Source organism: Trematomus bernacchii, unplaced genomic scaffold (assembly GCF_902827165.1).
Source record: "Trematomus bernacchii unplaced genomic scaffold, fTreBer1.1, whole genome shotgun sequence".
In the NCBI taxonomy this organism is placed as follows: domain Eukaryota; kingdom Metazoa; phylum Chordata; class Actinopteri; order Perciformes; family Nototheniidae; genus Trematomus; species Trematomus bernacchii.
Window position 1 is genome coordinate 154,745 of NW_022987564.1, and position 23,818 is coordinate 178,562.

General features: G+C 41.4%; 1 protein-coding gene across 1 annotated transcript; it reads right to left on the bottom strand.

Moving 5' to 3' along the window:
* Nucleotides 1-11,375: 11,375 nt before the first annotated feature.
* Nucleotides 11,376-18,788, bottom strand: stm (starmaker). Its single transcript, XM_034124477.1, has 6 exons — nt 18,731-18,788; nt 18,237-18,272; nt 13,800-15,569; nt 13,310-13,363; nt 12,946-12,992; nt 11,376-11,640 (listed from the first exon to the last, which is right to left on the bottom strand). Exons 1-5 carry the CDS (start codon nt 18,786-18,788, stop codon nt 12,985-12,987), a joined length of 1,926 nt encoding a protein of 641 aa, XP_033980368.1. The 3' UTR covers nt 11,376-11,640; nt 12,946-12,984.
* Nucleotides 18,789-23,818: the final 5,030 nt, after the last annotated feature.

The following is a 23,818-nucleotide window of genomic DNA, read 5'->3' on the forward strand; positions in this document are numbered from 1 at the left end:
AAAATGTTCACTAATCTGAATAATAATCCCCACCAATACTCATTAATTTCATCATTATTTATAAAAACTAACAGAACAATACGAGACAGAACTTATCACTTCCGATCAATAACTATTATTACTCATCAAATCCAGTCATTACTAATCAATATTCACCAAATCCAATCGATGCTAATCAATATTCACCAAATCCAGTCAATGCTAATCAATAATTCACCAAATCCAGCCATTACTAATCAATAATTCACCAAATCCAGCCATTACTAATCAATTACTAATCAATAATTCACCAAATCCAGTCAATACTAATCAATAATTCACCAAATACTGTCATTACTAATCAATAATTCACCAAATCCAGTCAATACTAATCAATTACTAATCAATAATTCCCCAAATCCAGTCAATACTGATCAATATTCACCAAATCCAGTCAATACTGATCAATATTTAAAAGGAATAATTATAACTAATCCATGATTATTGATATAAAACATTGTTTTATTTACATTAATTACAAAAATATACTTAATAACCTTATTGATTAATATGAATTAGTAATGAATACTTATGTATTAATAATTAATGACTTATCATTAGTTATTGATGAAAGAAAGTTTGATCTCTGATTGGCTTTTAATCAATAAACACATTTTATTGGACAGACAACCTGTCAATCAATAAATCAATAAATCAGTCGAATCAGGACGAGGATTATTTTTATATATATATTATAATAATAATAATAACAATAACAATAATAATAACACATATTTAAATATATTTAAACAGTGCTTTTCCTGGCGCTCAAAGTTATAATAAATTATTATTATAATAAAGTAGTGTAATGATAAAGTAGTATAATTAATATAAAGTAGTATTATAATAAAGTAGTAGTACTCACAGAGGCAGCATGCTGAAAACGTTTCAGGGAAAGTGAAGGAGAGAAAAAACTGAGACTGAAACTGAACCCCTCGTATTTATACACAGGGGGAGGGGCAATACTACTGAACCCTCGTATTTATATACAGGGGGAGGGGCAATACTACTGAACCCTCGTATTTATACACAGGGGGAGGGGCAATACTACTGAACCCTCGTATTTATACACAGGGGAAGGGGCAATACTACTGAACCCTCATATTTATACACAGGGGGAGGGGCAATACTACTGAACACTCGTATTTATACACAGGGGGAGGGGCAATACTACTGAACCCTCGTATTTATATACACGGGGAGGGGCAATACTACTGAACCCTCGTATTTATACACAGGGGGAGGGGCAATACTACTGAACACTCGTATTTATACACAGGGGGAGGGGCAATACTACTGAACACTCGTATTTATACACAGGGGGAGGGGCAATACTACTGAACCCTCGTATTTATACACAGGGGGAGGGGCAATACTACTGAACACTCGTATTTATACACATATAGACAAGCCTGTAGACGGAAGACGCAGTCAGAAGGCCCGTGAGCCTTACTACATATACACTATTTACACTATATACATCATACACTATATACCTTATATACATTATATACACTATATACACCATATACACTATATACACTATATACATGATATACATTATATTCACCATATTAATAGATAGAATCAGAGGATGAAACCCCACCAGGAGTCTAGCACCAGGAGTCTAGTACTAGGAGTCTAGTACTAGGAGTATAGTACCAGGAGTCTAGTACTAGGAGTCTAGTACTAGGAGTCTAGTACCAGGAGTCTAGCACCAGGAGTCTAGCACTAGGAGTCTAGACTAGTAGTCTAGCACTAGGAGTCTACTACCAGGAGTCTAGTACCAGGAGTCTAGCACCAGGAGTCTAGCACCAGGAGTCTAGTACCAGGAGTCTAGTACCAGGAGTCTAGCACCAGGAGACTAGTACTAGGAGTCTAGTACTAGGAGTCTAGTACCAGGAGTCTAGCACCAGGAGTCTAGTACTAGGAGTCTAGTACCAGGAGTCTAGTACCAGGAGTCTAGTACTAGGAGTCTAGTACCAGGAGTCTAGCACCAGGAGTCTAGCACTAGGAGTCTAGACTAGTAGTCTAGCACCAGGAGTCTAGCACTAGGAGTCTAGACTAGTAGTCTAGCACTAGGAGTCTAGTACCAGGAGTCTAGCACCAGGAGTCTAGCACTAGGAGTCTAGCACCAGGAGTCTAGACTAGTAGTCTAGCACTAGGAGTCTAGTACCAGGAGTCTAGCACCAGGAGTCTAGCAGCAGGAGTCTAGCAGCAGGAGTCTAGCAGCAGGAGTCTGGCACCAGGAGTGCCTTGCTCAAGGGCACCACGGCAGGGCAAGAGGTGAACTGGGACCTCTCCAAGTAGCAGTCCACACTCATATTTAGGTCTGTTCGGGGACTTGAACCGGCGACCCTACAGTCCCTACTGACTGAGCTCCTGCCCATATACTACATATACATCATATACATATTCACCATATATAACACATACATATACATCATATACATATTCACCATATATAACACATACATATACATCATATACATATTCACCATATATAACACATACATATACATCATATACATATTCACCATATATAACACATACATCATATACATATTCACCATATATAACACATACATATACATCATATACATATTCACCATATATAACACATACATATACATCATATACATATTCACCATATATAACACATACATATACAGTACCAGTCAAAAGTTTGGACACACCTTCTCATTCAATGGTTTTTGTTTATTTTAATTGTTTTCTACTTTGTAGATTAATACTGAAGACATAAAAACTATGAAAGAACACATATGGAATTATCTAGTTAACAAAAAAGTGTTAAGAAATCCAGAATAGGATTGATATGTTATATTCTTATATATATATTATATATATTCTTCAGAGTATCCCTGTTGATGCCAGCTCTGCTCTCTCTGGCTCCTCACACTGAGCTTTGTGAAGAGTCCGTTTGTGGAATGACTTCTGAATGTGTTTGAGAGCATCAGTTGTGTTGTCAGAGGTAGGGTTAGTGCTCAGTGGAAAGCCCTTTGACTGCTGCTGTAATCCATATTATGGCAAGAACCACTCAACTCAGTGAAGAGAAACGACCGTCCATCATCACTTTAAGAAATGAAGGCCAGTCGATCTGGAAAATGTCAAGAACTTTGAATTTATCCTCAAGTGCAGTCGCAAAAACCGTGAAACGCTCTGATGAACCTGGCTCTCATGAGGAAAGGAGGAGCAAGTGTTACCTCTGCTCAGAGGATCAATACATCAGTTACCTCTGCTCAGAGGATCAATACATCAGTTACCTCTGCTCAGAGGATCAATACATCAGTTACCTCTGCTCAGAGGATCAATACATCAGTTACCTGGAGGTGGGGGGGGGGGGGGGGCTTTGTTGTGGTTCCACCTTGAAGCATGGAGGAGGAGGTGTGGGGGGGGGGGGGCTCTGCTTGTGACACAGTTGGTGATTTATTCAGATTTCAAGGCGACCATAGCATTCTGCAGCGCCAGCAACATATAAATCATAACTAGATAATTCCATGTGTGTTCTTTCATAGTTTTGATGTCCTCAGTATTAATCTACAATGTAGAACAAATTCAAATAAATAAAAAACTTCGAATGAGTAGGTGTGTTCAAACTTTTGACTGGTAGTGTACACCATATTCACCATATACATTATATACATATACACCATATACACCATATACATTATATACATATACACCATATACACCATATACATTATATACATATACACCATATACACCATATACACCATATACACCATATACATTATATACATATACACCATATACACCATATACATTATATACATATACACCATACACCATATACATATACACCATATACACCAGAGTTCCAGCCACAGGGGGTCTTCAGTACCTGACCCTGCCCCCCCCCCGGTCCCTCTGTGTGTTTTACTGTGTCGAAACGCTGTTATTTGGAAGTGTGTTCCTGCTGTCTGTGGGAATCAGAGCAGAACCTGAGTGCAGCCACCTGCAGCAGGACATCCTGAAACCAGAGAGGGTCTGCAGGGTCCAGAGAGCGGGCCACCTGCAGCAGGACATCCTGAAACCAGAGAGGGTCTGCAGGGTCCAGAGAGCGGATTAGAGCTGAGGCTCTGGACCGGATCCAGAGGACGGATTAAAGGCACTTTAAGGTCCAGCTTGTTCTGTCTGACTGCAGCTCGCCTGGATCTCTGTAACCAAGAGCTGTGGGACGGCAACATGAACCCTTTGAGCCGGAAGAGACCTGCAGACCCCCCCTCAACAAATAACATGAACCCAGTGAGCCGCCAGAGACCTGAGGCCTGTACTACGAAGCCGGATTTTCGCTTAGCGAGGTAACTTCAGGGTAAACTCTGGGTTTCAGGTCCTACGACGCTGGTTCACTTCTTAGCGGGCTAGATCTCCATGGTAACTTATCCTAGAACCTAACCTGCTCCGGAGTAGGTTTGGTTCTAGGATAAGAGAGAGATCAACTCAGTGAAAGCACCGCCTGCTGACCAATCAGAGCTCAGTGTGCGGAGTTTAAAGCGATCAAGTCATATTACAGGATAGAGGAAATACAGAAAAACTGCCGTTGCAGGAAAGACGGCCGGCAAAAATCAACCGACTGTGTGAACGTGAACATTAATAGAATATCCCCTCCCATCTTCAGAGCAATCTGACTATTATAACATTAGCGTTAAGAAAGCTTACTTAAATATCTGCCACAACATAAGTAACCGGATCAGAGTAACATTACGTACAGTCCGCGGCACTGTGAGTGCAGACGTCGATGTGTCCCATTATCATTCATATCATATCACATCATAATGTATCATATATTTCCTTATCTGAGTCAGCTGAGCCGTATCTGGCCGTGCAACACTCACAGTGTCACATACTGTATGCAGAAGTATTATTTTAAGCAACACATTAAGTTGACGAAACACTCGAGTCAAATGTAATTAAAGTCAGATCGTGTCTTAGACGGGGCAGTGATATCATAAACCTGTACGCATTCAAACACTTTTTCTGTTACCAGCTGTATTCACCTTGCAGGTGCAGCTATGTGGCTTTGATCCTGGATAAAGTGTTTAAGTCATGGATGTTTAAAGTTTAACTTCTTCATATTTGACTAATATTATAGTTGACTATTCATTCAGGAAGCATGACGCTGTGCTGTCAGTACGCTTCTCCATGTTTGTGATTGGTCAAATGTTGCTAACCCCGCCCCTTTCATGTGAACGCGCACTCAGCCGGACAGAGAAACCCTGGCTTGAGTTACCGAGTTGATAACCAGCGTCGTAGGACCGCTTAGCGAGATCGCGTATGTTTTGGGTTAAGATATCTCAAACATATCCAGGGTATGTTGAACTGGATTCGTAGTACAGGCCTCTGCAGACCCCCCCTCAACAAATAACATGAACCCAGTGAGCCGGCAGAGACCCCAATAACATCCGAGAACCTGCAGACCCCCTAACATCAGCCGTGTTGAAGTCATAACACATGAAGTCCTTCATGATTGGTGAACGCTCACACTTTTCGTTTTGGTATATGGTATATATGCCTATACTGTACTATACTGTGCTATACTACACACATATATATATATACATACACATATTCATACAAACCCACTGAGATGCACTTAAAGAAATAAAAACCAAATAAACTAAACAAATAATACAATCCAATAAAATAAACAGTAAACAAAAGGGAAGGTCGGGGGGGGGGGGGCTTCATGCAGTCAGACTGGCTCAGGGGAGTTTGTGGAAATAGTCCAGAAATGGCTGCCAGAGCTTGTAGTATTTGTAGTATTTGTTAACACATCCCTGGCTACGATACCTCAGCTCCTCCAACTGCAAATATGCCATCACATCCCTCACCCAGCGGGCGTGAGATGGTGGAGTCCGGTCTTTCCATTTGAGAGGATTAGACGGCGGGCAAGAAGGGTGACTAGAGAGGGAGACCCCTCAGGGGCCACTCCAAACACAGCTATTATGGGGTTTGGTGGTATGTTCTGGCCATACATTACATTACATGTCATTTGTTAGATGCTTTTATCCAAAGCGACTAACATACATACAGTACTGTGGACAATCCCCACAGGAGCAATTTGGGAAGTGTCTTGCCCAGGGACAAAACGACATGCTGACTGCAGTGGGACTCGAACTTGCTATCCCCTGATTCGAAGTCCAGCACTCTAACCACTTAGCCTCAGCCGCCATACATCAATGAAAAAGTTTCAAATATAGAAGACCAAAATGGGGCAATGGAATGACAGGAGAAAACATGTGCAATTGGGACACTTCTGGCATGTGGGATCAACGTTAGGGGACAGCCTGGCGAGCCTCTCCTGCACAGATGTAAACGATGGAACACTTTGAATTTAAATCCTCCGTGCCTCACACAGACGGAGGATTGATGTATGTTGTCAGTCGCAGACCGCCAGGTCTCATCGGTTAGTTCTATGCCGGGGAGGCGTGTGGTGCAGTGGGTTGTGCGATGGTTTTCGGATCAGGGGGTCACAGGTTCAAACCCCACTGCAGTCAGCATGTCGTTGTGTCCCTGGGCAAGACACTTCACCCCAAATGGCTCCTGTGGGGATTGCCCACAGTATTGAGTATGTAAGTCGCTTTGGATAAAAGCGTCTAACAAGTAACATGTAATGTAATGCCCATTTCTTCTTCCCAGGCACCCCTAAGGTGGTTAAGGGAGGGACTAGAGATTTCTTGAATAATATTATATAGCTTTGAGATATAGCCTCCGTGACAGTCTTCCATCCATCCACCAGGTGGGGCGGCTGGGAAGGAGGGAAATTGTTTTCTTTTAAATCACAAATTTGTAAATATCTAAAATAATGATTCCTTGGGATGTCACATTCTTTGTTCAAAGGATGTGAATACCCCTTCGTAGAACAGATCAGCAACACACTTAAGTTCCTTCCGGGACCACAGGTGGAAAGCAGAGTCTACCAGGGCTGGTTTGAAAGCCGGATTGCGAACTATGGGGATGGAGGAGATAGTTTGTCGATATCCAAAATGCCTCCTGAACTGTGACCATATCCTAAGAGAGCTATTGACCACAGGGTTGTTCGAGTGGTATTTTCTACTAAGTGGTAAAGGAGCACACATCAGGGAGGCAGGGGCCAGTGGTTCACACAAGTGTTGTTCCATGCTAGACCAAATAGGACCGCCCCCTTCCCGAAAATGACTCATCCAAAATGCAATTTTATGGATATTGGCAGCCCAGTAGTAGTGTACAAAATTAGGTAGTGCAAGACCCCCCTCTGACTTTCTCTTCTCAAGAAATAAAAGAAAACCATTGATGGTTTATGTGTGTGTGTGTGTGTGTGTGTGTGTGTGTGTGTGTGTGTGTGTGTGTGTGTGTGTGTGTGTGTATGTGTGTGTGTGTGTGTGTGTGTGTGTGTGTGTATATGTGTGTGATAAACTGTTAACCTGGGACGACCTGAGGTCCTTTTTCATAAAACTTCATCTGCTCAGAGGCAGTCTTCAACACCAGCTACCTGCAGGAAACCTGATCCCCCACACACACCTGACTCCCACACACACACACACACACACACACACACACACACACACACACACACACACACACACACACACACACACACACACACACACACACACACACACACACACACACACACACACACACCTGACCCCCCCACACACACCTGACCCCCACACACACACCTGACCCCCCCCACACACATACCTGACCCCCACACACACCGGACCCCCCACACACACACCTGACCCCCTCACACTAATGGAAAGAAAACTTCCAAAAAACACATATAAATGGTGTTTGTTTTACTACCATGTCTGAATTCATCTATAGATTTAAAGCTAATCTGCATTTAAACATAATATTTCAGGGGAAATACTGACTTGACGTAAGTAACTATCTGGGGAAGTTGTGAGGTGATGTGTTTTTTTTAGGGCTGTCAGTCGATTAAAATATTTAATCGCGATTAATCGCATGATTGTCCATAGTTAATCGCGATTAATCGCAAATTAATCGCACATTTTTTATCTGTTCTAAATGTACCTTAGAGGGATATTTTTCAAGTTTTTAATCCTCTTATCAACATATGAGTGGACAAATATGCTTTATATGTTTGTTTATTATCATTTGAACAATGACAAATATTCTCATGAATATTAAACACAACAACCTGAACATTACAAATATTCCCTTCAATTCAACCTGGAACCTCTCTCATACAATAATACAATACTGTGTGTGTGTGTGTGTGTGTGTGTGTGTGTGTGTGTGTGTGTGTGTGTGTGTGTGTGTGTGTGTGTGTGTGTGTGTGTGTGTGTGTGTGTGTGTGTGTGTGTGTGTGTAGGGTTGGGAGGGTTACTTTGTAAATGTAATCAGTTACTGATTACTGATTACATGGCTCTGAAAGTAATCCGAATACAGTTACAGTTACGTGTCTTAAAAAAGTAACGTAATCAGATTACTTTTAGATTACTTTTGGATTACTTTCTTTTTCCATCACAGATGGGTATGTTTTGGTGAACAGGAGACACAAAAAGCAAAAGGAAACTGAACGTGTTTTTACTGTTTTAATGGCTTATCAAGAGCACAACTGAAACATAACATCTGAAACGATGTAACAACATAATACACTTTTTGGGGATGCAGCTTGGGATGTGAGGAGTGAGGGACACGTCTGCCTTGATCTATGAATTCATGTCCGTGACTCTCACAGTATCTGCTGCCCACAGCTGGTTTATAAAACCTCCTTCACTTCATGAAATCTCTGCAGCACCAGGAGGCAGCGGGAGGGTGAACTCAGCCTCTGAGAAGAGGAGCGCGCAGTGCCTTTCACGCACCGCCTTCACTGTGTTTACCTTCAGAAAGAATCATTAGAAAGGCTAAAGAGCGACCGCAGGCTGATGTGTTTTAACCACACACACCTCTACACACACACACACACACGATTTAAACGCAGACTTTTGTTCCTCCATGTTTCGTTGTTATTGTTTCACTGAGCGGACCCGCACATTTTTTTCAAACGCTCCCTTTTTTGGTCCATCTGCGGCGATAATAGGTTTTGTGCGCTGTGATGATTCGGCTGTACCTTTAGTAATGAATATTAAATGTTGTGAGGAAATCTTACCACCAATAATTCCAATATGTATTCCAAAATGTATTCACTTCAGGTTTACGAAAGTAACTGTAATCAGATTACTCGTTTTTCAAATGTAACGCGAGCTGAATACAGTTACTTGATTTTTGTATTCTGACTACGTAACGCCGTTACATGTATTCCGTTACAACCCAACCCTGCGAGTGTGTGTGTGTGTGTGTGTGTGTGTGTGTGTGTGTTTGTGTGTGTGTGTGTGTGTGTGTGTGTGTGTATGTGAATGTGGAGACACTGTGATGGATCGTTGGAGCTATGTGCAGCTCAAGGCATATATGCTCGAACGGGAGCTGCCTGGACGCTGCAATCATGTTGCGCGCACTATCCGTGCTGAGTGTGCTGACTTTTCGTACAATGTCCCACTGTCTGGCTACCTGCATAAAGTCAAGTGCTCGGCGCAGTTGTCGGCGAAATGTCGCTCCTCTGTTTGAATTGAAACAGCTCCTTATATCCGTTAGCGCAGCTAGCTAGCACCAGATGCTAACAACAAGAACACCAACACGTAAGGTGTGCCTCGCTCGCGCCACACATACACACACCCTCCCGGTCCTCCCGATGGCCAGTCCGGGCCTGCCGGTGAGCGTGGAAGTGTGGTCTGCCACAAGCGGGCGGCAGGAGCGGGGCTGTCAGCATCAGCTTGTAGATGGTATTTTAAACTCGATGCGCTCTGAAACTACGGGGCGGCCGAGGACAAAAAATACACATGCGTTAATCGCGTTCAAATAATTAGTGGCGATAATTAATATATATTAATATTAACGTGTTAACTTGACAGCCCTAGTTTTTTTGTTTGTTTTTTGTTTTATCCTTTTCACCTGCAATGCCTTGGTAACTGCATGCAAATTAGCGCATTTTAATTAAGCCTAGTTAACGCCTAATTTCCATATCAATGTGGCGATTGTGATGACGTTATTAGATACACATTTTACTGTATTCACCTTTAGTGTCAGTCTCCCCTTAAGTACAGTACATTAGCCTGTATGCCCATGATAAATTGCCTTAGCTAAACCTTGAACTAACAACTTATCTATTAGCTAGTAGCCTACCTTAGTTAACTATATTTGTTTTTGTCTTATGGCTAATTAGCTGTAAACTCGAGGCACTGGCAGCTTAATCATGTCATCACCACTCACCTTCAAACAAGCCAAGAAAAGCCGGCATAACATGGGACTGTAAAGTGGGAGGTGCTGCTACCTGTCTGTCTGAAGGGACTGTAAAGTGGGAGGTGCTGCTACCTGTCTGTCTGAAGGGACTGTAAAGTGGGAGGTGCTCAAGCCCACTTTGATGTCTATGTGTGCACGTGCCTGCCCCACACACACACCTGACCCCCCACACACACACACCTGACCCCCACACACACACCTGACCGCCACACACACACCTGACCCCCACACACACCTGACCCACCCACACACACCTGACCCACACACACACACCTGACCCCCACACACACACCTGACCCCCACACACACACACACCTGACCCCCACACACACACACCTGACCCCCCCACACACACCTGACCCACCCACACACACCTGATCCCCACACACACACCTGCCCCCCCACACACACCTGACCCACCCACACACACCTGACCCCCACACACACACCTGACCCCCACACACACACCTGACCCCCCCCACACACACACACACACACACCTGACCCCCCCACACACACCTGACCCACCCACACACACCTGACCCCCACACACACACCTGATCCCCACACACACACCTGACCCCCACACACACCTGACCCCCCCCCCACACACACACCTGACCCCCACACACACACCTGACACAGAAACCTTGTAATATAAAAAGATCTTAATGTAAGAACTCCACTGGTTTCATTGTCATATCTGTTTTGGTCGTCACCATCTTGGTCGTCACCATCTTGGTTTTTGGTCATCACCATCTTGGTTTTTAGTCATCTCCATCTTGGTTTTTGGTCGTCTCCATCTTGGTTTTTGTCACAATCTAGAAATATTTTGGTCACCACCATTTTGGTTTTCAGACCAAGAAGTGAAGGTTAGGGTTGTAAGAGGAGAACATTGACCCAAGTTGGATTTCAGATCAATCGATTGCTGGTTTTATGATTTTAGATGAATATGTCTTTTTTTTCATCATGGACTCAGTGAGCGGTGACAAGGTTTGTCAGTTCAACATTTATTAGCAGTATGTACACATGACAGTGTGAATACAGATCTCAGATCAGCAGCTGGTTTAATGTGTCTACAGACAGACAGGCAGACAGACAGACAGACAGACAGACAGACGAACAGGTTAGAGCAAAGTTTTTATTTAACCAAATGGAGCCAACCAATCAGGAATGAGCGGAGAATAATACACAAACAGGAAGCAGAAGGTAGAAGTTCAGCTTGTTGTTGTTGTCGTCATGGCAAATGTATTGTACACTGTAGGCATGGCTCTGATTGAGAGAAAACACAAAATCCCCAGCAAGTTTATTTCACTAACTTTGTTCATGCAGATTCTCCTGTTAGCATTAGCATTACAACATGCTAATGCTAACTTTTTCCATGATAAAAAGCTCATTGTCTTAATGAAGTGGGTTTCATGGTGATGTCTGTTGGGTGAGTCAATATCAGTATAAAGTAACGTTGGTGTCCCCATCAGAATCACTCATGAAAATGTAGCAGAATAATGAAACTCTGAGGTCTTATTATAAATGGCCAAACATTTACACACATCTCAGTCCAATGATAAGTCTCTTGAAATGTGTTTCCTTCATTTTATACCTTATTTTCTCATTGGATGTACGTGATGTTGGCATGTCCCACACACTGCTCTGCTAACTACAGTGTGTGTAATAAGTGATTAAATGATACTACATTTTTTAAATAATGATATGGTTCTATTGTCCACAACGAGTTATTTGATCAAACGAGTCATTTTGATCATGTATATTCTATTTTCATAATAATATTGAACATGTTGCATGTGTCCCTGACATTTGCTGTCCACCCTGTCGTTAAGGGGTAACTGCCCCATAAAAAACCCTCTGATGTTTTCAGTGACATTATTACTACCATCATGTTGTCTCAATGGAGGCTGAGACAGTGGCTATAGTTGCAGAGTAAACTTATATTTGGTCATTTTAATCATATTATGTGTGTAGTTGTCAAGCTTAACATGTCCACTCTGTCATAGTGAAATGTCAATTCATAGAAAAACCTTTCAGAAATTCGAAATATATTTGTTAAACAGAACACAGTCACCTTGCTAACTGAATCATGTTGCTAACTGAAGGTCCACCATGTGCTCATTACATGCTAATATTAGCCACAAATGTCCACCCTGCCATTGTCCACCCTGTCAGCAAGCCTTCCTGACAGGGTGGACATGGTACAAATAGTTTGCCATAATTTCATTATTATCCAAATACTTTTTCCATTAACTGAAATATATTGTTGAGAAAGGGACTATAGCTTTCTGAAAATGTACATTTTATAATCACTATGTAATTACAAAGTATTTACTCTACTTTGAATTTGTCCATGACAGGGTGGATACATTTAGCTGTTTGGATGTACATTGTCTGCCTGCAATTAATTTATAAAAAGTGTGGGAGCTTGACCAACATCCATTTCTAACAGCAAAACATATATTCAATGAATATGAAGTTCAATGGAAAATCTCAGCTTCTTTTTTGGAAATGGGGAATTCTCAGTATTGACAGATTAAATGTACGTTTCTTCAGTTTTGACAGTGTTACCTGCAGATGGTGAGCATTCACAGTCCACAGTTGGAGCGTCTAAATCCCTGCGTAAAGAAGAAGACAGAGATTTACGTCTGCTTGATGAAATAATGAATGAAATGCACACCTCTCTGCTGATTCTGACGGCGAGTCCAAAAAGAAGTCATTGTGCTGCTGGTCTTTGTGAATTGGACTGTTTCTGCACATTACGTCATTTAACATTGGGCAAATATCTTCATTTGCTTAGCAGCAGTTCACCTTTCAGGGAGCTTTGATAATTTCATGCTCTCTTTTGTCTGATTCGGGGCAGGTTTAGCTTGTGTTGTTAGATCATGGAGTGAAATATAGGGGGACAGGACAGGATCAGTGCTGGGACATTTACCGGCGGCGGTGGTGGAGTCCACAGGTTGGACCAGTTGCTGGTCAGCAGATGGTCCTACAAAAAAAACAACAACATTAGAGGTCAAATCAAAATGTACTCCTGCAACACCACAGGTCTGTTTACATCAGTCATGACTTCATGTCTTCTGTTAATTCTTCCCGATTCTTACCGAATGAATTTCTGAATTCTCATCTTTAACTCTGAACTAATGTAACTCTTTCTTTAATTTGAAACATTTGCTGTCTCTTTGTTTGCAGGAAAACTGCTAGCCTGATGTCCATCACATTCGGAGGATGAGTGTATCACAACCTCCTTTCAAATTCATTGAAACTGTTGAGATCTATACCTATATCCCTAAACTCTTCATTTCATACCAATTCTTTGTCTTATTCAGAGTTGGATCATTATTACCTTTCCAATTGTTTGAAATAAAGTGTATGTACTCTGTGTGCATGTTTCTTTAGGAACTCTGACCATGGTTTAGTTTTACCTTCCGTGTCTGGGTGAGAGTGCTCCGGGTTCCCCTCATCCTTGTCTGTGTTGGAAGGGTCCAACAGGTCAGGGCTGTCATCTTTCTTGGGCTCATTTTCACTATTATTAGCGTCAGGCTTAACGGCTCCGTCACTCTTCTTTTCGTCTGTTTCATCCATCGTGGCGTCATTTTCTTTGATTCCCCCCCCCTCCGAGTCTTTCTCCTCTGAGGTATCATCTCCCTCCATCACATCCTCTCCTGATTCCTTTGGATCCTTTTCCCCTATATCATCTCCCTCCTTCTCCTCCTCCCCGGTTGCTAGCGACACCCCCTCATACGGGCCCTTATCGTCCATGCTATCATCTTTCTCTGTAAGTACCTCAGAGCCAGTACTAGTATCAACACCCGAGTCATTAGAGTCAGTACTAGTATCAGCGCCCGAGTGGGATTCTTTAGAGTCAGTGACGGGCTTAGCAATCTTAGGGTCATCATCAGGCCCGGATTCGTCAGAGTCAGAGTCAGAGTTAGAGAGATGCTTAGCTATCTTAGGGTCATCATCAGGCCCAGATTCGTCAGAGTCAGATTCAGTGACGGGCTTGGCTACCTTAGAGTCATCATCTGGCCCGGATTCGTCAGAGTCAGAGTCAGTGACAGGCTTAGCTACCTTAGAGTCATCATCTGGCCCGGATTCGTCAGAGTCAGAGTCAGATTCAGAGTCAGTGACAGGCTTAGCTGTTTTAGGGTCATCCTCAGGCCCAGATTCGTCAGAGTCAGATTCAGAGTCAGTGACGGGCTTAGCTACCTTAGAGTCATCATCTGGCCCGGATTCGTCAGAGTCAGTGACGGGCTTAGCTGTTTTAGGGTCATCCTCAGGCCCAGATTCGTCAGAGTCAGAGTCAGAGTCAGAGTCAGTGACAGGCTTAGCTATCTTAGGGTCATCATCAGGCCCAGATTCGTGAGAGTCAGAGTCAGAGTCGGAGTCAGAGACGGGCTTAGCTAACTTAAAGTCATCATCTGGCCCGGATTCGTCAGAGTCAGAGACGGGCTTAGCTACCTTAGAGTCATCATCAGGCCCAGATTCGTCAGAGTCAGAGTCGGAGTCAGTAACAGGCTTAGCTGTTTTAGGGTCATCCTCAGGCCCAGATTCGTCAGAGTCAGAGACGGGCTTAGCTACCTTAGAGTCATCATCAGGCCCAGATTCGTCAGAGTCAGAGTCGGAGTCAGTAACAGGCTTAGCTGTTTTAGGGTCATCCTCAGGCCCAGATTCGTCAGAGTCAGAGATGGGCTTAGCTACCTTAGAGTCATCATCAGGCCCAGATTCGTCAGAGTCAGAGTCAGAGTCAGTGATGGGCTTAGCTGTTTCAGGGTCATCATCAGGCCCAGATTTGTCAGAGTCAGAGTCAGAGACAGGCTTAGCTACCTTAGAGTCATCATCAGGCCCAGATTCGTCAGAGTCATAGTCAGAGTCAGAGTCAGAGACGGGCTTAGCTACCTTAGAGTCATCATCAGGCCCAGATTCGTCAGAGTCAGAGTCAGAGTCAGAGACGGGCTTAGCTACCTTAGAGTCATCATCAGGCCCAGATTCGTCAGAGTCAGAGTCAGAGTCAGAGAGGGGCTTAGCTGTTTTAGGGTCATCATCAGGCCCGGATTCGTCAGTGTCAGCGTCAGTGGCGGGGACAGTGGTGTCATTAGACCCAGGTCCTTTAGAGTTGGCGAGTACGGCAGGATTCAGCTCTTCCACTGAGCTGACATCAGCGTTGGTGCTTTCAGCTGCGTTCTCATTGGTCTCTGGGGATTCAAGATTGTGCACACTTGTAAATTATTTATCATGTCTTCTGTACACGTCAGTCTGATGAATCCAAAATAGGCCTAGCCTAATGCTAGCTACAGAGCTAATGACTGCTGCTCTGGATGCAGCATTTGGTTTTGGCTAATTGCTTCAGAACAATAATTAATACATGTGGTTTTGTTCATTAAACTAATGCCCAGCCCTGTTGGTGAGTATTACTGTGCTCAGCCTCAGATCCCAGGGTTACTGTGTACATGCAGCAGAAGTCATTGTAATGCAGTTTTTTGTGGGTCAAGATCAAGCTCTTATCAAGGATCATGTCATGTTGTTTAATGCCGCACATTGGATCTGAATGAACTAGAGCTAAAGACAGGAGACGAACTGACCTTGTGTTTCAGCAGACTCGGCTGACTCGGATGATTCTGAAACAGTTGGAGACAAAATGTTTCCTGGTTTGTTTTCAGGGAATCTAATATCCTCATTCTTTAGTGGGCTGGGTCTTAGCTTTCTCTTTTTTCTTTTTACAGCTATAGAGGTAAAAAGGCCTAAAACCATGAGTGTCAAACAAGCTAAGACATGTCATGTAGGAAAGGAGTCTGATTACCTCGTTCAGAGTCACTGTCAGAAGATTCTGTGGAGAGAAATCAACGTGTTCAATCATCACTCCGTCACAGGTCATACGGATTACACACAGAGGTAGTAGTATCAGCCCGCTGTCCTACATTTGTTTGTTTGTTTGTTTCTGACATTTCAAATTCATGTTTCTCATCAGAGTTTGTGTAGAGAGTAGGACATGGTGGACAGATGAGCCGACGAGACTGCTGTTCAGGTCCTTTATGTAACCAAAAGTCAACCTCACATATTTAACAGACACCATGATCGCTTCCTGTACCAAACCAATACAATTAGTTTCTGAAAAATACCGCATTACAATAATTTCCTATACTTTGTTTTCTAGATATAAAGAATCTTCCTAATTTAACCTAACAATTTTGCTTTCTGGATCCTATAGAAGTGATTTCTTTCTAGAGGTAACCAATTACTATTTATTACCAGACTTTACCGATGTATTTCTCATTCTAAAGTAGTATTGCTTTCTGGATCCTATAGAAGTAATCTTGTTTTCTTGAGGTAACCAATACTTTTGCCTCTAAGGCCTAACCAAGTATCTTTCATTTGTTACCTAACCAAGTATTTCTGTTTTTGAGACTTACCAACAGTTATGATTTACCAAGTAATATGGTTTCAGAGAACTAATTACATCGTTTTCCTTTCGTAGCACTGGCTGAGTAGTTCTGTTTCTAGACCTGACCAGGACCAAGCAGTTTTGGTTTCTGGAGATCTTAAAAAGTAATGTTTGTTCCTAGGCCTCTGCAAAGTAGTTAAACTGAACCAATGGTCCAAAACGAATGTGATTGGATCATGTCATGTTGTTTAACCTGTTAAGCCCTGAGCCTGTTTTTCAGGTCTCAGGCTCGAAAATGACATTCCCAGAACAAATGACCATATCTTCCCTTCTAAAAGGGTTAAATTAATAATCTTTTTTCTCAAAGTAATGATAAACCTGTGAGTTGGATGTAGAGAAGTCAGAATCAATATAGATGTTTTTTATTTTAAAGAAAATTCAGATTTTACATAGTAAAAAACTGTAAATTATAGTGTCCGTCCAAAAATTATTTTGTACTTATAGTGAAAACTACCCTTGGATGATGGGTTAGTAGACTAAAAGCTTTAGGAATCCAAAGTACAACATATAATAAGTACCCTGTATCAAGATTGATGCAAAACAAGTGACATTTGACCTTTTTAGAGAGATTTAGCAAAAAGAAACCACTTCTGGGGTCATTTGGGTGGATTTTCCATATCTCTGGCCCCCCTTGCTCGATTTTGATGGTTGACACCTCTTTCTGACCGTTAGAGCCAATAGAATCGAAGGGGGAGTCCCCCACACACACTCATTGTGAAAAAAGAGTGAAGCTACAGTCTAGCTCTGACATCTAGAAACGTAAAAGCATGGATTATCCGTCTGTTTGCTCATGGATTATCAGAAATCATTTCAAAGGGACACAGACACATTGGATTAACCTATGGATTAACTTCAGCAGCGTTTTTATCGTTTTAATGCCATTGAAGACCACTTTGGAGAGACTACAGAGCCAAGGTAAAAATGTTAGCATTTTTAGCTACCTAGCGTCACCTGTTTTGATGTCCGTTTTTGTTTATAACGTCGCAAATTCGTATAATTCAGTGATAATGAGGGTACCTATCGATTCTGTGTCACCTCACGATGTGAATCGATGTCATGGATGTGGAGAAGAGATAAATAATAAGGTTGTGTGAGTGATCTTCGGTGCAGTAATCTGTTCGCATTTTTCGCTCGTTGCTAATTCAGAGGCTCAGTGTTAGCATTGTGGGTTTTCTTTTGAAAAAATAAATAAAAATGATCAGTTAGATGAGTTTCTTCCCGTTACATGGATATAAAACATTCATAGTTTATTAAATGAACATGCCCTCAGACACTGTTTCCTGCAAGATGTTGCGGCAGTGCCCCGGTACCGGGGTCTCTCGGGCTTAACAGGTTAACCCTGCAGCATATAATGAATTGGACATATTATAAATGCGCTATATGACAGACACATGGGATCTAAGACAGGAGACAAACTGACCTTGAGTTTCAGAAGACTCGGCTGACTCGGACGACTCTGAAACAGATAGAATTAAGTACAATTAATCCTAAAGAAGTGGTTTGGTTTCTAACCCTAAACCTTTTATTAATCGGGTGGGTCTTTCTGGATCGACTGATTTATATTGTTTAATAATTGTTACCAATAACGGTTTAATCGAAAAAATCTACTAGCTCTGTTTCTAACGCTAACCAACGAGTCCAAGTAACGCAGACAGACAGAGAGACAGAGAGACAGAGAGACAGAGAGACAGAGAGACAGAGAGACAGAGAGACAGACAGACAGACAGACAGACAGACAGACAGACAGACAGACACACACAGACAGAGAGACAGACAGACAGACAGACAGACAGACAGACAGAAAGACAGACAGACAGACAGACAGACAGACAGACAGACAGACAGACAGACAGACAGACAGACAGACAGACAGACAGACAGACAGACAGACAGACAGACAGACAGACAGGTTACCTTGACTTTGTTCTTCAGAGGTTGTGTTCCCAGCAACTACTGTGGAGACAGTAAACATTTTTGAACACATTTTAATATACGTACAAACAGTATAAATGTAATATATGTCATATATATTTAGGGTTAGGGTTGTGTTACCATCGTTCAGATGATCCAGCAGTGGTTCAATTCTCTCTGAAACAGCAGAAACATGAACACTTGTGGAAACATAGAATACTTTTTATTTATTAAATGCTAAATATACAAAATAATCTGCAGTAAAAACTGTTTTGTTTTAAAATGTAAAATAACTATGTTTCCTGTTGGACAGAGAGAGAGAGGGGGCTGTCTGTCATCTGTTTGGACTGTTCATTGGACAAAGACCAGCAGTCAGAGCAACAGGACCGACGACCGGCCAATCAGAGGCGTGAGAGCAGTCTAAGCCTCAACATGTGTTCATTGTGTATTCACTGGATTTACCTTTCTGATGTTACTGTGATATTACTGTGATGTTACTGTGATGTTACTGTGATATTACTGTGATGTTACTGTGATGTTACTGTGATTTTACTGTGATGTTACTGTGATGTTACTGTGATGTTACTGTGATTTTACTGTGATGTTACTGTGATGTTACTGTGATATTGCTGTGATGTTACTGTGATGTTATTGTGATTTTATTGTGATATTAGTATTGTGTTACTGTGATATTACTTTGATATTAGTTATGTGTTACTGTGATATTACTGTGATGTTACTGTGATATTACTGTGATATTACTGTGATGTTACTGTGATATTACTGTGACGTTACTTTGATATTACTGTGATATTACTGTTGTGTTACTGTGATGTTACTGTGATATTACTGTGATATTAGTGTTGTGTTACTGTGATATTACTGTGATATTAGTTATGTGTTACTGTGATATTACTGTGATGTTACTGTGGTATTACTGTGATATTACTGTGACGTTACTTTGATATTACTGTGATATTACTGTTGTGTTACTGTGATGTTACTGTGATATTACTGTGATATTAGTGTTGTGTTACTGTGATATTACTGTGATGTTACTGTGGTATTACTGTGATATTACCGTGATATTACTCAGTGGGGTAGTGCCTTAGTAACAACATAATATTTCACATGTAACGTATTATAACATGTATTCTGCTGTTGTTTACTGTGATTTATTTTTATATTTTCTCTAAAAAATATTTATCTTTACAGTTTAATTTTCATACTTACCATCAGCTGCTGTTTCATCTGCAACACAAAAAACACATTTATGTATATTTATTTTTGAAGTGATTAAAATACTTACAGATAGATAGATAGTTAATTCATCCCAAATTGGGAAATTATTTTGTTCCAGCAGCAGTGTCAAGCATTGCACAAGTTACAAATATTTAAAAGATACAATAAGATACTAAATATAATAAAAAATAACATTAGTGGCAAGTATATATAGTAAGAATACACATTTAAAATTTAAAATGTAAATTGACACTAGCAGCAAGTATATTGAAATTCACAACAGAAAAAGACATTGGATTGAATACACATTTGAATTGTACTATATAGCTGATTTCAAGATTTCAATATTTACAGGTTACCTGGGACTGGAGCTGCAAGAGAAAGACCCGCAAAGGCAAGAAGCAGCAATATTACACACCTGTAACACACACACACACACACACACACACACACACACACACACACACACACACACACACACACACACACACACACACACACACGCACACACACACACACACACACACACACACACACACATACACACACACACAATCCAAAGTGATGAACAATCAGCACAATAACATTTCTACAGATGTTTTCGCTTCATAGAGACAAATATTTGAGAAGTTTTATTTTTATGTGTGGCTGCATGAAAACCAAAGGTCTTATGAAGCCAGTTTCAGGAGTGTAACTGAATCCAGATCAATACAATCAAATATTACACATAAAATATAAAATGCTTTTAAATAAGGAAAGAGTCTTCCTGATTAACTCCTTGTTTAACTTCCTGTTTAACTTCCTGTTTAACGTGCTTTATCTGCCTGTGAGCTGCAGGGGGTAGTATTGCAGTACTTGGTGATGTATCGCAGTACTCGGTGTAGTATTGCTGAGTGTCTTTGTGTCCCAGCAGACAGAGGCTCTCTGTTGGACGTATGGAGGATCAGATCAGAGGGGGAGTCGAGTGTCGGCGAGAACACTGAGGCTTTATGTCCAAACTCCACCGTCACATACACATACATATATATATACCTATATATAAATATACGTTTATATTAATATATATATATACATATATATGACTTATTGTATTTACATATAAATATACGTTTATATTAATATATATATATACATATATATGACTTATTGTATTTACATATAAATATATGTTTATAAATATAAACATTCATACATATGCACATGTATTCTAATTACTTTGTATTTTGGAAACCATCACTTCCCTCTGAAGGATTTACATGATCTCAAACAGAAGCTGAAAAACGTTCTTTAACTTTCATCAAACAGATTTTGCGCAGGGATCCAAAAGAAAAGTGATTTAAAATAAATAATTTTGTTTATATATCTTTATATATATTGTAAACTGCCTCTCCATTTATTCATGTTAAGTATAAGATCCGCCTTCAGAAAAATATAGACGCAAATATACCGTACATAAATATACATACACAACACTGGAAGGATTATTACTCAATACATCTGAATCATTTTAATTAAACTGAATACATTACTTAAACTCACCCTCGCAGCATGTTTTCTCTCAGTGGGTCCACAGAAAAACTTTCAGTGTTTCTGAACACAGACCAGAGACCCTGCTTTATACTCACAACTCCCCCTTCTCTTCCTCTTCCTCCTCCTGCTCCTCCTCTCATTGTGTGTGTGTGTGTGTGTGTGTGTGTGTGTGTGTGTGTGTGTGTGTGTGTGTGTGTGTGTGTGTGTGTGTGTGTGTGTGTGTTGGTGTGTGGGTGTGTATTTGTCAGAAACTGAAACTTTGGTTTCTTCCTGAAGTCCTGCTTAAGTCTTTCATCATCATCATCATCATCATCATCATCATCATCATCATCATCATCATCATCATCATCATCATCATCATCATCATCATCATTCTTCTTCTTATTGTTGTTGTTATTATTATTATTGTTTGGGCCCGAGCACCAACACAGTTGTGTTTTATACAATATATAAATATAAATATATATATATGTCCACTTTATTCAGAGTGTTTGTATATTTAAAGTTCCTGCTCACTGCCGACGGTCGTCTCTGGGACAACTTTAAAATCACATTTAAACAACGAAAAGGCGAACCAGAGGTCCGATGAGGACAAACAGCACAGAGACAAACACTGAAGTAAATCAGTCACACTGTGTGTGTGTGTGTGTCTTGGTATGTGTGTGTGTGTGTGTTTTAGCATGCTAACAGCCTCTAATGAGTTTTCTGTATTCAGGTCAGTGTAACAATGAATCACTTCAACAACAGCAGCTGGTTTTAAGATTCAAATAAAAAAATTAACATGAACACAAAAACATTTTCGACAGACTTAATATAAATGTATCCTGTATCATAAATAAAATACAAATATACTTAAAGCAGGGTTTGTTCTGTCCAGTCCAAAACTCCTCTAAAACAGACCCAACAGGGGGGTGGGGGGGCGAACTGCTATGTGTGAAGAAATCTTCCGTCAGCATCACCATCACCGCCACCATCACCGTCATCCTCACCATCAACATCAACGTCAACGTCAACGTCACCGTCACCGTCACCGCCAACGTCACCGTCACCGTCACCGTCACCGTCACCGTCACCGTCACCGTCACCATCACCATCACCATTATCATCAACGTCAACATCACCATCACCGCCACCGTCACCGTCACCATTATCATCAACGTCACCATCACCATCATCATCAAGGTCACCATTACCATCAACGTCACCATCACCATCATCATCATCTTCACCATCATCATCTTCACCGTCACCATCACTATCACCATGACCATCACCGTCACCACCGTCACCATCGTCACCATCGTCACCATCGTCACCATCATCACCATCGTCACCATCATCCTCACCAACGTCACCATCGCCATCATTATCACCATCACCATCACCATCGTTATCATCACCAACGTCACCATCGCCATCATCATCACCATCACCATCACCATCGTCATCATCACCAACGTCACCATCGCCATCACCATCACCATCACCATCGTCACCGTCACCATCACCATCACCATCATCATCATCATCATCATCATCATCACCATCACCATCACCATCGTCACCATCACCATTATCATCACCGTCATCGTTACCATCACCATCGTCATCATCACCATCGTCACCATCATCACCATCACCATTATCATCCACGTCACCATCACCGTCATCATCATCACCATCGTCACCATCACCATCACCATCACCATCACCATTATCACCACCATCACGTCACCATTATCATCACCGTCACCATCACAATCACTGTCACCATCAAAGTCACCATCAAAGTCACCATCAACGTCACCATCGCCATCGCCATCGCCATCGCCATCGCCATCGCCATCGCCATCGCCATCGTCACCATCAACATCAACATCACCATTATCATCAACGTCACCGTCACCATCAACGTCACCATCACCGTCACCATCACCATCACCGTCACCATCACCATCACCGTCACCATCACCGCCACCATGGGTTATGTTTCTTTAATTCATTAACAGTTGATGCTCTACACTTAATTCACCTCACTTAACCATAGACGTAATGAATATATATATTTTATACATTTATACCAAAGGGAATGTTGAACCCTGTAAAAAGCATGGACCATTTATTTATGTAAAAACATCCCAAAATCATGATGAGGTGAGTTAATAACCTGTTAATGAGGTGAGAATATAACATATAACATGTTAATGAGGTGAGCATATAACATGTTAATTGCTATATAACATGTCAATGAGATGAATTACAAACATGTTAATGAGGTTAGTTAATGACATGTTAATGAGGTAAGTTAATAACCTGTTA